This window comes from Colletotrichum scovillei (assembly GCF_011075155.1).
Source record: "Colletotrichum scovillei strain TJNH1 chromosome Unknown Contig00005, whole genome shotgun sequence".
Taxonomy (NCBI): domain Eukaryota; kingdom Fungi; phylum Ascomycota; class Sordariomycetes; order Glomerellales; family Glomerellaceae; genus Colletotrichum; species Colletotrichum scovillei.
The window spans coordinates 2,328,180-2,342,909 of record NW_023336263.1 but is presented as its reverse complement, the minus strand read 5'-3'; the positions used below and the strand labels follow the sequence as shown (position 1 = coordinate 2,342,909).

At 53.2% G+C, this 14,730-nt stretch overlaps 4 protein-coding genes across 4 annotated transcripts; all 4 read right to left on the bottom strand.

The window, feature by feature from the left end:
- Positions 1-1,025: 1,025 nt before the first annotated feature.
- On the bottom strand, positions 1,026-1,586 carry HER10_EVM0012195 (copper fist DNA binding domain-containing protein; the record flags this gene model as incomplete). Its single annotated transcript, XM_035481595.1, has 1 exon — positions 1,026-1,586. The coding sequence occupies one exon, from the start codon at positions 1,584-1,586 to the stop codon at positions 1,026-1,028; it is 561 nt and encodes a 186-aa protein (XP_035334466.1).
- Positions 1,587-1,851: 265 nt separating this feature from the next.
- Positions 1,852-2,600, bottom strand: HER10_EVM0006517 (copper fist DNA binding domain-containing protein; the record flags this gene model as incomplete). Its single annotated transcript, XM_035476100.1, has 2 exons — positions 1,852-1,957; positions 2,134-2,600. 2 exons carry the CDS (start codon positions 2,598-2,600, stop codon positions 1,852-1,854), a joined length of 573 nt encoding a protein of 190 aa, XP_035334059.1.
- A 3,616-nt stretch (positions 2,601-6,216) lies between these two features.
- Positions 6,217-9,166, bottom strand: HER10_EVM0002536 (coatamer subunit protein). The gene has a single exon (XM_035472242.1). The coding sequence runs from the start codon at positions 9,067-9,069 to the stop codon at positions 6,550-6,552; it is 2,520 nt and encodes an 839-aa protein (XP_035333792.1). The 5' UTR covers positions 9,070-9,166; the 3' UTR covers positions 6,217-6,549.
- Positions 9,167-13,359: 4,193 nt separating this feature from the next.
- HER10_EVM0004414 (calmodulin) lies at positions 13,360-14,712 on the bottom strand. The gene is made up of 6 exons (XM_035474062.1): positions 14,638-14,712; positions 14,512-14,568; positions 14,329-14,344; positions 13,946-14,071; positions 13,658-13,870; positions 13,360-13,577 (listed from the first exon to the last, which is right to left on the bottom strand). Exons 1-6 carry the CDS (start codon positions 14,638-14,640, stop codon positions 13,543-13,545), a joined length of 450 nt encoding a protein of 149 aa, XP_035333918.1. The 5' UTR covers positions 14,641-14,712; the 3' UTR covers positions 13,360-13,542.
- Between the last annotated feature and the right edge of the window lie 18 nt (positions 14,713-14,730).

Below are 14,730 nucleotides of genomic sequence, written 5' to 3'. Positions count from 1 at the left end.
TCGCCTGTTTGCAACACGTCCTTCTCGAAAGAACCTCAGAAAACAAGCTTTTCTCCCTGCTTTTGGGGTTCGTTCCCAAAAAATGTGACAAGCAAGGTCGCACGTCAGATATTTCTTGACAAGGATGGCGACTGCTCTCTCCCCAAAGAGAAACTTGACAGAGTGAGGTGGTGGGTGTGTGGGGTAAGGATCTCTGGTCCGACGTCGAATCGTGGCCGTCTCTTTGTTTGACCACAGTTTCAGGCTGGGAGAATCTGCCGCGACGGTGAAGCCGATCAGCCGAATTGGCCTGCGCACCCAGAGGAAGGGGGGTGGCAATATTCGGAGGATGCCGACGGCGAACGGACTTGAGTGAAGTGTGAATTTTGCGGCGGCAGGTAATGCAGGTGCGTGAACCTCGAGAGGGGAGAAATTGCAATGGTGCTGGATATCAAAGTAAGGTACGGTAGGTAGTTGGAAGGTTAGTCGTTTGCGGTGAAGTTGTTGTACGAGAAGTCGACGTCCGTGCCTCCTGACGGTAAGAAAAAGTTGGAGACTCCCCTGGTCTCGCGGCGTGGCTGCCCTGGGGACCGGAGCAGTGGATACCCCAACTTCGGCGCCGGAAGGCAGCACACACCGTGCCGAGTTCCCCTCTCCTGCCTACGCCAACTCCGAAAGTAATGTCTGAATTACGGCACTTGAGCCCGGGTTCTATCGTCTATCAATTTCTAGCTGTCTCAGCACAGTGAAGGTATTTCCCAGCTCATTCTTGGCTTCACTGTGCACGATACTCGAGGGAAGTGTTGAATAGTTTCTGTTTCGATTTCAATCACTGGATCGTCAAACGTTCTATGAACGAGTACTTATTCTATCAGTACTATGATGCGGCCAGTAGAGGGTATCGTCCCAAACACCGCGTATGCAACTCGAAAACGGCTGAAGAATGCCGACCTTCCAAAAGACTCCTTCGTATCCATCGTGGAGGGTAAAACATTCCGCAAAACCTAATCCTTTGCGGACCCTAGCTCGACACACCCGAACACCCCTCATCCTGACTCGGGCATGGGCGAGTTATTGTGTATCGAGCAGCCGAGGCACTGACAATCGTCGCCGCATGGGCATGACGACGTCTCGCCAGCGCATCCGTCACCGTTGAACGGATATGTCACGAAGAAGAAGTCGTTCGCCGATAGTGCCTGCTCTTCACTCAACACTGAGGCTCCATCGGAAGGTGTTTGCGGCCCAGCAGGAGAACCGCCATTTTCGCCGTTCGTGTGTACGTCCATTCCGCGGGCGCCAGTCCCGTTGGTCGTTGCCGTCTCCGAGTGCCCATTCGTACCGTTCGTGCCGTTCGTGCCGTTCGTACCATTCGTCATTCCATAAGAGTCGTCCAGCATACTTGTGTATGCAGATCGCACGTAGTCTTGTGTCGCATCGTTGTAAGGGTGAGCCGCGCAGCCCACACACTGGCAGCCGTCGCCACAGCTGCACATGTGTGATGTTGATTCGGGCATCATTGGGGTTGTACCATCTGGGGTAAAAAGCGAGTTCGGCATGCCGTATGCGGCCGGCGGCGGGATTGGTTGACCATACTGCTGCGCCTCCATCTGCTGCTTCCACTGTGCAGGCTGTAGCGGTGACATCCAAGACCCGTATTGAGGCGGATATGTGAAAATTGTTGGTTGAAAGTATGAGTTGAACATGCCTTGGGGCATGGCGGTAGGTGTCTGGAAAGGCGACATGGCTATGGCGCTCGACGGCGACATATGGCCATTCGACATGTGATGTACGTTTGTGTCTATCGCAGGCGCCTTGCTAGAGCAACAACCGCCGTTCTTAGGCTTTGCTTGCGTCTTGGGGCTCGAGCTGACACTAGAAGGCTGTGTAGAGCTCCCCTCGGCTTTGCTCGGCCCTGAGCAACATGAGCCACCCGTGCTGGTACTCGTCAACGAGGGCGGAGGGGCGGGCTTCGGCGCCCCTTTTGTCTTTCCCGAGCAGCAAGATCCCCTATTCGACGCCGCTGCCATCGGAGTCGACGCTGTCGCAGTCTGTGGCGTGTTGATGGCTGATGGTACGGCATTTGGCTGAGGCATCGACATCGCGGCTCCCGAAGGAAACATGGGCGCGGGCATCTGCTGTGGGAACATTGGATACATGATGGGTTGGTGGAAACCGCCGTTAACGCCGCCCATCATGGTCATACCGCCGTACTCCATCCCATTTCTAGGTGCGGGCATGCCCGGTATGCCACCGTTGGCTTGCGGCATGTGATTCGCTTGGGCCATGTCGTATGGCGGCAGTATGTTGATATTGGTGGCATCCATTCTCTCGAGGTTCACGGGATCGAACGACTGCTTGCGACTGGCCGCCTTGGGGGCGGACTTTTGTATGCGAAAGGAGGCGGCGGATGCCTTGGTCGGGGACATTGGCGGGACATCGCTCGCCGGCGATTCTGCCTTGATGACACTGGGGGATTCTGCGGGGGTTCCGGCGTTGCTGGAGCCGCAGCCGCATTTCTGCTTTCTCGGGATGGCGGCCGTTACGCTACCACAGCCGCAACCGCGGGAGGGTGGATGAGGACATGTGCTCAAAGGTCTGCCTGGCTTTCGAACGGGGACCATCAAGCGTTCATTCGCATGGGTGCATTTGGTGGAGCGATGACCACGGATGCATGGCTCGCTGAAGAGCGGAGGGTGAAATGGTCAGCTCAGGGTCTAGCAGAAAGCGAGTTGCGGGAATCCATCGATGCACAGAGAAAATCGCAAGTCGTGGTCGTGGTACAGCGAACGAGAACACGGCGAAGAGAAAGCGAAATGAGAGAGGACAGGGACGGAAGGAATAGGACGTTGTGACTTACCAAGCCATCTTCTGGCCGTTGATGAGCGGCATGGTGGGCTGTGGTGGGGGTGGCTCTCAAGGTTGCTATGATACGTGAGAGGGGGTAGAAATTTTGGCGATCTTCCAGGTTGCGGCAGAGTCTCCGGGCTTCTCTAAGAAGGTAATTGCAAAAGTAAAAGCTGCGATGAATGTCGCTCGCTCAGGCTTCCGCCCCAATAGACCTCGGACGGTGGGAGTGAACGGCGGCGTGGAACATGAAGGCGGGAGCCAGCTCTCAAGGTGCGGCGGCGGCGTTCGTCGAGTCTTGGTTCTGGTCGTCGTATGGTTCGCGGTCGCTGCTGGTCGGTCTCTTTTTGGTGGGCTTGTTTGCGACGCAGGTAAGCAAGCTATGTATCCGGCAACGATGGGTGAAATCGGCTCAGCGGGTAAGAAAGGCCATGTGATGATCGAGCCGGCGCCGGCGGTAAGGTGAGTCGTCGGGGCTTCCAGCGCAAAGCAAATCGGTAACGATGTCGAGGTGAGAAATGCGGGATTGCAAGAGCTGGAGGTTTGGCGAGAGAAACGAGCGGCGTTTCGAGCGTGAAGAGGTTTAAAGCTGCGCGCAAAGGCCGGGGGGTCGTAAGGGCGGGCTTCTGGGTATTGAATGAAATGGAAAGTAGACAGGACTCAGAGAGAAGCGCCGGGTCGGCAAAGCAGTGGGATCGTTGCTACCTTTACCTTAGCTGCCCTGGTGCCCAAGGTAAGGTATCCGTAGTGCTTAGTGTGTGGGTGGTGGTCAGGGAAGACAAAGTTACAAAGGCGGGTTGGCAGAGGGCAGAAACAGCGGCGGTCCATGGGAACAGGAAACGGCCCCAGTGGACCGTTTGAGGTGGAAAGGACGTCGGCGTCGGGGGAGACGGGGTTTGGCCTGTACAGATAGTCCACTGCGACTGGGGAAGGAACAACACGGTCAACACCAGTAGCACCTGCTCGAGTCGAGTCAAGGTAGGTAGGTACCTTTGGATAAGGTAAGGTAGGTAACTTGAAGAGCAGCCAAGGTAGGTCCCTTCTTTCCTCTCTTTCTTCCTCACTCCTTCCCCCGGTCTGAATTCAGCAAGAGGTACAACCATTGAACCACCTCATACAGGTAGGTAGGCACTTGCCTCCTCTCGGGTAGCCTTGGGTCCCTGACCAGCACTAGCGGCCCCTATGCTCGATGTCCTGCCTGGGTCCTTGGCATTCACGGCATCGTCTAAGGTAGTCCAGCCCAGTGTGAGCCTTTGAAAGTGAGTTCCAGTTCCGAGCCCCCCCCAGCCAGCAGCGGCAAGAGGAGACGCCCAAGAGAAGCACGGGCGAACAGTGGACAGCGGCGGTGGGCGTGGGCGATGGATGGGGCGCGGCTGGCGGGAGGGGGGTGAGCGAGCCAGGTGAGGTACGGCATCCCGGTAGCGCATCGAAACAGCCCCACGTGCGGGGGGTTTACTACCTTACCTTACATGCCTCGCTCGCTGTCCGCCGCCTGCTTCGCTTTCTGCCTTGCTCGGATACTCGACGCATGGATTACAAAGATAATTAATTCAATGAGGGTACGAATATCGTACAGATACCTTACCGAAATCTCAGTGCCCAGTGACAAGTCTGCTTACATCAGTATCTGCGATGAAAGCCCGGGCGGGAAGAGGGGTCTGTCTGCAGCTCTCATCACAGACGGCATGCCATGTCTGTCCGTACGCCTAGAACCACTGGACAGGTACATGCACAGATACCCTTTCCGGCTATGCCACCTCAACCTCGTCTTACAATCCGAGCCCAGTCATGTCCATGGTTCCTCACTTCCAACCTCAATGCCTTATAATAATCGAACATGGGATGACTCTAGATTGCCCTGATTATCCATCTCTCTTCTTCACTCTTGTTCGGAGCAAGCTTTTTTTGACGGCAACTTTCTAACCAACTCTAAGGCACGTTATCCAACACGATAGCAGGGCCAACCCAGCAGCAGCACCACCACCAACTCGGCTTTGCTGCGCAGTGCTTGAAATGGTAAGCCGGCCGCGGTTGGGACTTTACCTCAAGCCCGTAATCTATGGTCTGGACGCGGCGCGCTTCCCACGTTGACATGGCGTTCGCCGCAGAAGCGTCCCGAGCGTCTATCTCTCTCATGCCCAGATACGATCCCCAATTACCAGCACAAGACATGTCGCATCGCATCGGAAAAGGGAGAAACAAAGAAAGACGTGAGAGAAATGTGGCTGACTAGCAAGACACAGCTCCCGGCTATGAGAATAAGCCGCCTGCTCTTCTCTTTTTCTGCCGGGATACGCTGCCCAACTTGATAAGAAGCTAACTCTGGATCGCCGTTTAGTACCGAGTTCCCGTTTTCCCTTACTCTCCGTAAACCAGTCTTGTCTCTTTACACAGTACATGAGGATATGAGAGCAGGCCCTCGAGGTCATATTTCTTCTTTCATGCCATTCTTGCATAATGACATGTCGTCGTGCCCCCCCCTATATCGATTGTAAGATCCATCATCAGAGGGAACTGTAAGATCATGTCAAGGGTCCAGACTTCGAGATCCTGTGCGACCACAAACGCACTTTCCATCCCACTTACTCAAACATTACCGCTGACCGTCTGACTGGGCTCATCCTCTCGCTCCCGCGAGTCGGTGCCGAGTCCGCGGTCGGCCCAGCCTCACCAGCCTGAGTTGGGCCCTTCATCCTCCACCCGTGTTAGTCGTCCACGCGCCAACGACAAACCCGCACGGATATCGCACCACAGATTTCCCAAAAGCCCAAGCATTCCGAGGGACCCTACAAAAATCAACCCATAAAAGAATGCGTATCCCACGGCCAGGCTCTCTACATCAGGAAATTCGAGCGTAGGAGAAAGGTGAGGAACGCCGTAGTCACCGTAAGGAGGGTGGGAGCGAGCAAGTAAAAAAAAAAAACAACCGACTACATACTCCACCGTTAGAGGCTCGAGAGGCAAGGGAAGTGAGCAAGTTTTGATTGGCCGGATCCGGTCAAGCACCACCAAAAATTCACAACGAGACGGTCGTCGAACCAGACCACCCCTCTCTCTCGCTCTCTCGCCCTCTCTCTCTACGAGCCTACCCAACAAGAAACCGCTTCACACGAAGAATGCGTATCCATGGCTGTGCAGAAGTAGCGCTCCGAAAAAGGGTACCCCGTGGGTGGACACTTTGTGATGTAACCTGTGTGCCTGTGTCGTTGGCATTAAGGCGGCTTCTCTCTTCATTCTCCGCCGCAACTTGTGGCGCGGGGCTATATATATGTTGCTGAAAGTGAGGAAGGGAGAGATCTCTGTAGAGGCAATATGTAGACGGCTCGTCAATTACTGCCCTCACCTCCACGCCAAGGTGAACCCGTCAACCGACGCTTCACTTATGCCGTCATATCTCGTCCCTTTCATATATCCATCCGTATGAACTTGTCTGCCCATCACCCTTTATGCATTGCCATGCCGCGCTCTCTCTAAGCGGCTTCGGGCAGCCTAAACTTGGACCGCCCCGTCCTTCCTCTGCAGGACGGCTGCCATATTCCCCTCTCACATATACCCCGTCCCGCTCACGGCCCAGTCAAGACACATGCGTTTACAATACTATTCTTCAGATAGACCCAGGATCTTCATAGGGTGAGCAGTTTTTATCAATCGTCCAAGCCCGCCGTCTCGCCCCTGGTGTCGTCTTGGCCTACTTCAAGAACCAGCGCCTGCGTCCGCCACGCGCGCTTAGTTTCCCTCATCCGAATCCCCAGAGTCAGCAAACATGTCCACTGCTCTCATCCTTTTCCGAGGCTGTCCCTTCGGCTGGGTTGATAATTGCAAACGTCCGACAGTGGGGGCGTCGTCAGTCTTCGCGGCCTCTGCCGTTCCTTCTACCTTGCTGCTGGTCTCGCCTGACGGTGACTGATCCTTTGCCGTTTCGGTTGCGTCCTCTTCCATCGGCTCCCCCTCGACATCATCATCCACCATGGGCTCACCCTCCACATCCTCCTCGCTCATTGGTTCGCCCATGACATCGTCTTCTTCCATGGGTTCACCGGCAACATCCTCCTCGTCCATTGGTTCGCCTTCGACGTCCTCCACCTCTTTGTCAGCTGTTGGCTCTGCCGCTCTCTGATCAAGGGTGCTCGTTGTGGCAGCATCGGCGGCCGGCATCGAGGACTTCTCAACCACCTTCCATCTACCCTTCTTGGCTGCGTCATCTTCGATCTGCTCTTGCGTCTTTGAAGATGGCGGGTTTTCGAAAGTTTTGGCAAACAACTCCTGACTCTCCGTTGGGAAGACACACCAACCTTCCCAGAGGCTCAGGACTAGACCAACGCTTCGTTTCCACTTCTCAGCCCGTAATCGGCCCCAGTTTAGCTTCTCGGCCATCAGCCCCAGACCCTCAAAAATATTGCGCTCTTTGAGTGCTCCTTCGAAGATTTGTCGATACCGCCAAGCACGCTGAATACCGCTACTAGAGGAAGCGGATAGCACGTCGCTGACAACGTATAGGCCCACAAGGCTTGCGCCGCTCGTGTAAGGGCCCTCCTTCTCGGTTTTCTCTTCTGGCTCAGCTTCAGGCGGCTCTGAATCGCCCCTTTGTCTTCCCTTCTCTTTGCCATTTGACTGAAACTCTGGGTTGGCCGCTGTTAGTGCAAAGGGCTTCTCGACATTCGAGACGATCATGTCGACGACCTCTTTAGCACCCCGGCTTGCGTGCGTAAGCGCAAACGCTGTCACTCGGGCGACATCTCCTTTCCGAATTTTAGACAAAGTTGTGGGCAAACGTGATAAGAGATGGGTAAGCTTTGCTTTGTCGAGGGGGTTCAAGAAGGTAGCCTCTGCTTCAGGCCCCTGAGTCTGATTCTCGCGGTTCTCCCCGTCAAAGTCCTCGTCGTCTGAGGAGTTATACTCCGAGTCGGATACAAACTCATCGAGCTCCGTGACGAACTCGAATGGCAGACCTTTCTCTGGAGCTTTCCAGGCATGGCTGCCGTCGAAAAGTGGTAGATACCGTCCCTTGTTACTCCGAGAAGACGCTCCTGTGACGATCTCCCATAACCGCCATCGGTACCAGATACCTCCTTCACTGCGGGCGTCCCAAATCCAAGCCCATTTCTCCTCGCGTTGAACCTCGGGGCGGCTCATGAGCAAAGCCTCAAATTCCACGCCGTGCTCCAGAACCGACTCGATGGTCCTGTTGATGAGGTGCACCATCTTTATATCGTTTGGAGGCTTGACCGGCACGTGAAGAATACTGCTCCGATTGATTGATCCACCGATATTTGGGCCATACGAAGTTGGCGGCGCAAAGCCTCGATGGAAGGCGTGCTGTGTTGTCGCGTTACCAGGTGCTGTTGGCTGTGATACAGGCTTGGCACCAAAAGGCTGCGATCCGGCAGATGTACCACCCAGAGTCGATGTTGTCGCGGTTGCCACCGTTGAGGATAAATGCCGGTGCAACGACAAGTAACAGCCGTAACCCAGGTAGCGATTTTGTAGCGAGCTCACGACTGCATCCAGTTCTGTTGCTGGCGTGTCTGGCGATAGTGTGACAATGGCTACGGCGCATTTCTTCTCCGTGCCCGAAGGTCCCATAGGCGGTAAAATCTTGACGTGTTCGACATTAAGGCTTGTCGGGATCAATGACTTGATGAAGGCAGGCGATGTTCCAGGCGGCAGCTGAGAAAGACGCAACGTAGGTCTAGCCACTGCGACTTCCTCGGCTCTCGAGTCTGATTTGGCTTCGCCCTCGTCGTCACTGTTGTGGAAGACCTTGGCGACCGAACTCGGTTCCTCCCTTTCCTCGAACCCGAGCCTGCCATCTCTGTCCCTCTCCTGCCGGTATGCGTCGAAGCCCCTCTTCCTTCCAAGCGAGCCAGGCGGAGGTCCCAAGCTTCCCGGACCGCTCTTGAAGCTCGGAGTAGGACCTAGACTACCAGGGCCGCTCTTGGGATTGGACGCGCCAAAGTGTCGCCTAGATGGTGCAGGTGCGCCCAACGGAGCGCCGCCGAACCCAGCCACCTTGGGCTGGGGTCTTTGTGAAGGCATCGAGCCAAACCGGCCGGGTCTCGGATCGTCATCGTCATCGTGGTCGAAACTCTTGACAAAGTCTTGGTATACTGCGGCGGTCTCGGCAGCCTCGCGGGCCTTCTTTGCTTCGGCTTCGGCTCTCTGTTTCTCGAACGCGGATTGCTTGGATGGTTTCTGGAGCTTCGCCTCCACGTCAGGGAATTCGACGAGGTCTTTTGCCGATGACATCGCTACCGGTATAGCTGTGAAGCTTCTTGTCGCATAGTCAGAATCGATGAGAATCTGCCGAGTTCAGGAGGCGCGTGGTCGTAGATCGCAGTTGACTGTATTCGTAAAGTTGCAGAAGAAGTTCAGCGCAGCGCTCTGTAAGTGTGTCCGTGGACCTGTCGCGCCGTGCACTGTGTGCAAGAAGATAGACGGGAGTCTCGCACTGTTCTTCTCACTGCCACTTTCTGCTGTGGCTTGACCGACTTGAGCCACACTTTCCTGACTTCGCACCTTGTTGTACTTCACTCTGCGGTCTATCTCCACTTGTTGCCGGCGGCAGCATCCTGGCGACCGTCATGTCTGACAAAGTGTTCCTTCCGAGCGTAGCCATGGATGGTGTTGTAGATATAGACTGCACGTATCTGGAATTGATTTCTCGCGCGATTGTGGGCACTTGGTAGCACCATCGTGTGCAAGACTTGATGTAGAGGTCCACGTCTTGAGTATCGTGCAAGCGATCATCATTGGCCGAAGCGATGAGTGGGATCTGCTCTTGGGAAAACAATGGCACAGGCGAGTCAGCGCAATCATGGACCACAAGAGTGAAACCCTGGATCAGGGACATCACCAAAGCCCTCGAGGGAGTCCTCAGACGGCCACGAGATCGAGTGACCGCACCAAGCACTTTCATCACTTACCACTTGCACCAAACAGGTCTACTTGCTTATGGCGATGAGATGTTAAGTTCACAGCTTCTGCGGATGCTTCAAGCCACGAAGAACCGCTGTGGATGACACGTCATGGTGCGGCATGTAATCTAGGCAGTAGCTTATGGAAATGCGGTTTTCTCTTGAATATAAAGAAGGATGCACCTGCGACAGAACCTGACTCTTGATATCTCACCACATCACCTTCTCTGTCCCAGTGCTCTCGTAATAACGCCTGCCCCGAACCCCTTTCGAAGACGTTGATACTGACCGATACCACTAGTCCTTCCCTGGCACATATTCCTATACGTATACGGCAATACCGCATCCGACCAAGACGCCCTACATCGCACCCGTGCAATTACAAGATGGACGCTGCCATAGATCTCAACAACATGAACGCAGCCAACACGACCGACGTTCTTTCCCAGCACGTCCAGGAAGAAGGACATGGAGGTCCCACTCGTCCATTCGAGCTCATAGCCCGCACCGACTGGATGAGATTAATGTACCACACAACCTCTCAACGCGGACCGACACCCCCAAGCAGGGAATATCTTTTACCGCGGGTAGACAACATTGATGAATTCATGGAGTGGCGGGAAAGTTTTGTTCAACGAACCGTCTACTTCGACAATTGGTTTCTTCAATTCATTTACAGCATCTTTGACTTCTTCCGCCTCCAATATCGCATCTTAGTCACTCATTGGAGTGAATACTCAAGATGGGAGAAAGAGCGTATCAAGAATCCTTGGGGAAATTGGGAGGGTCAGATTGGATTTCAAGACGATTCCCCTGACCCTAAATGGAGGGCTAAACTTGTCGTGGAAGTGAAGGATATAAACGGGATGGATATGGGGTTCCTGATTCATCAAGATCAAGCCGTCTGGTCATGGAGAACCGAGCCACCACACGCGGCTTCCTTTTGGGATCAACCAAGACATCAGGATGTGGTGATTCCAATCAAAGCAGAGCCACAATGGTAGCCTGCGCGTATCATGGGTAGTTGCCGGCATAAGTGCTGGCCTTCCTATGGCCATACTCCCTCGTTCTTGAATGATTTCGGTCATGGATGAGCTTTCGGGAGGCAGGTAGCAGTCTACAAACAACAAATGATACTCCAGTCGATAACATCCTTCCTGTATTCCTTTTTAAAGCACCCTACAGAGGAAGCTACGCTCAAGACTCCATGAAGGAAGGCTCACGCCTCTGACATGAGGCCTTGGTGTATTAGGAGTTTTCCGCTTGTTGTGATTTCGTGAACTCTTCTCTCTCCCCAACCACGTCAGAACAATCAAGGTAAGGCAATGATTGCAGACAGCTTCAATAACCAATAAAAATCTTGTCTATTTCTTCTACATTATACTAACACTATATAGATGACACGACCAATACTCACAATCGACACGTCTGTGGGCTCTGCCCACAACCGACCAACCTCCACCCCTTCAACCGACCACCCCCCCGTCTTCTCTCCCGCCCAGCCTCCCTCTTCCAGTACCAGTGTTGGGGCTCCCGTCCTCATCATCCACGTCCACCGCCCCGCCTCCCTCCTCCGCCAGTGGCTCCGGCCTTACCTCGCCTACCTCCCCCCTTTCGTATCCCTCATAGTATACGCACAACTCCTGGACCAGCCGCCCTCCCTGGTCTTTTCTGTTTTTGCCCTTTGGGTTTGGTTTGTGTCGTGTTTTTTTTTCCTGCGCCGGCAGGTTGAGAGGGTTCTTTTCCCTTACTTTCGTTAATTTTTAACCCCCTTTTTTATATTTAACAGTACTTTTGAAATACCTCTTTATCCTCTGGTAATAAACGCTCAAATGAGCGTCATGATCCCTCTTCGTTTCCCGAGGATACGAAATGAATAAGCTGGAGGGAGAAAGAGGGTCCGATGAACGACTGAGCCGTACTAGTCTCAAGCCTGGTCAACTGGGTAGACGAAAGTATAGCAGCAGACTGGTGGCTATCCCCTGGCAATACTGGACAAACGGCCAAACTTTATCCTCTGGTAATACTGTCTGTCTGAGCTTCAAACGAGGACAGGAGATCGGCTTTTATACTCCCGACCGGCTGGCCTCAGTGCCAAACTGCGTATATGCCTGGCTGATCCAAAGCCCATGGAAGCCTCTGAAAAAGAAGAGAAGTTTATTGGCGGGAGCTTTCAATCCTGGTTGCTATGGTTAGTTCTAGTTCTAGCCTTGGCTTCAACTACGTGCAGAAATCCTCCGCTGACACCTTCAATAGCCGTTCCTACATCAGATATTGAGACCGGCGTTATCTGTGGCTCTTCATGTTCAGTCTTGGTGCCGACATCGATATCCGTCTTCAAGATGAGACTCAGAATCTACTGCATCACCAGTCTTTTTGTACTCAATATTGGCGTTCAAGTTGACCATCTCTCTCGGACGGCCTCTACTTCAGCCTTCTACTCGACTACCGCCACGCCATACGGCTTCCATATCTGCTTCTGCGGCGGCAGTATCAGACAGAAATGCCAGTTATTGTTCTTTGACAGTACGTGTGACGTGCTTCATCACTCAACACACGCGGAAACAACGTGCTGACTGGCTTCGCTTTAGCTCTCCTACCGATTTGGCCGGACATCGTGGTATGAAGGACCATGAACAGACACGGTCCATGCATTCGTAGTCCACCAGCATTGGTATATTGAGCTCGAGAACACCGTGCTTGTCGCCTGTCACAAATTTCGAAAAACGCATTGAAACACGAAGAACGCAATGAGAACGCACAGCTTCTTGCGCTCATGGTCAGCCTTGTTGAGATAATTACACCTGCTCATGCGAAGGCTCAATCACCAAGGGAGACAATCTCCATCTTACTTGGGGGACTTGGCCAGCAGTCATGCCTCCTTGACATTGGGGATCGAACTCGGTGGTCACTACGCCTACCTATCCTCAGAATATCCAGCACACCCGCCCTTCGGTCTTCTGGCACTCACTGAGAATGACCACATGGTTATAGGACAATTCCATTCTCAAGGTTCCGTGAAACAATCGGAGGAAAGGTGCTGATCAGTAGGGGGCGATGCCGAGGCCAAGTCAGTTCGGAATATGCTGGGTAAAAGCAAGATGCACCAGTAGCTTGGGGGCCTTTGTACTAAGATGTGGCTTAAAGGGGCCCAGCTCTTGGTTTAGGAAGAAAATGCTTCTCGGAACTGAGCTGGTTTGAAATGAAGTGATAGGGTGTCGATGCATCACTGCTGGATAGTCGAGAAATCCTTGATCGACATGCATACTATTATTCACCCTGTAAGTCAGATAGACAGATGAATTCATAAATCATGATCAACGCAGAGCATATTTGTATCTCTGTGAGATCTCACTGCTGAGCAATGCCTATTGAACTTCGACAGGTCTAGGACAGAGAAATGCCATGATGCGCCGCTGTAGCCTGAGAAGTACAAGCTAGTCAAAGCGAGGTCGGTAGTCAACATCCTCCAATACATGTAGCATTACGACGCGACTCCAGTACAGACTCACCTTAATCATATGAAATAGTCTTTCTTCGCTCAATGGCAAGACCATTGGCACGCCAGGTCTGACGGAGACCGATCACGAGAACCAAAAAGGGGACACGAGCTGTTGTTGTTGTCGATCATTCCAAGATCCCACTTCGTGAGAGTATCGTTATATTGAGACCAATCCCATAGGCCCAAAGAGAAACTAGGCAGATTTCGCTCTACCCACATAACCGGACCGGAAACCCAAAGAAACAAAATACTGAACGATGGATATCACCGCCAAGAAATCCACAAACCCCCTTTTTCTTTTCTTTACTCTCTCATCATGATCGAGGCGAACTCGTCGTCTATCGAAATGTAGAGTCAGCATTGCCACCAAGTCACCCAATAGTGAGGCAGAGAGGGGGGAAAATGTGAAGTCTCTTACAGTCAATTGATCCATCGCCATCCTTGTCGGCCATTTGAATCATCTCATCAATCTCCGCCGCAGTCATGTTCTCACCGAGCGAGGTGAGGACATGGCGCAGCTCCTCGGCCGAAATGGTGCCGCTGCCGTCGCGGTCAAACACCTTGAAAGCGTTCTTGAGCTCCTCCTCGGCATCGCCGACCTGCACCTTTTGCGCCATCAAGTTGAGGAACTCTAGAGGAAAGTCCGTCAGCATATGTTCCATATGGAAGAGGGGTCTTGCGGAGGGCGGAGGTGATTCGAACTCACCGTTGAAGTCAATGGTGCCGTTGTTGTCGGCGTCGACCTCGTTGACCATGTCGTTCAACTCGGTGTCGCTGGGGTTGAGGCCCAGGGACCTCATCACCTCGCCAAGCTCCTGGGCGGTGATGTCACCTGCAGGGACAATGTCAATTTCCGTTGATGGGATGGAGAAAAAAGTAATAGAGGTATCGCATATAAAACAAGAAGGGTAATGAATGAAAAGAGCAATATGAGATGGAAAAAAGGGGTCTAAGCCAGCTCCCGTCTTCCGACGCTCATCCTGCGAAAGAGGGTTCAAGTCGAGTTTCACTGACCCCCCAGTTTGCCGGTGGCGGGAGGCGAAGCAAACCAAAATAATAAAGGGTTCATGGGAGAACATAAAAACTAACCTGTTCCATCCTTGTCCTATTCCACGCAGACAAGTCGTTAGTAGAGATGCTTGATTTGAAGTTTGAGAAATTTGTTGTGCAAGCTCTACACAATGCGCCGCCAGCCTGATGGAAAGGGGGAGTGAGGGGCATTGAGGCAGCCCAAGTGACGGAGAGAGCTCGGAGGGGTGAGTGAGAACTTACGAAGAGGTCAAACACCTCCTTGTACTGCGCCCTTTGCTCCTGAGTCAACTGTGCAGCCTGTCAAACACACGTTAGCTGCAGCTCATTTGATAGTCTTTCACACAAGACTAGCGATCCGAATCTCACCATCTTTTTTTTATTATGTGGTTGTCTGTTTTTGGGTGATGGGATTTTGTTTGTGAAGGAAGATTTGGGTGAGTGAGAGGTGGTTTGAGACAG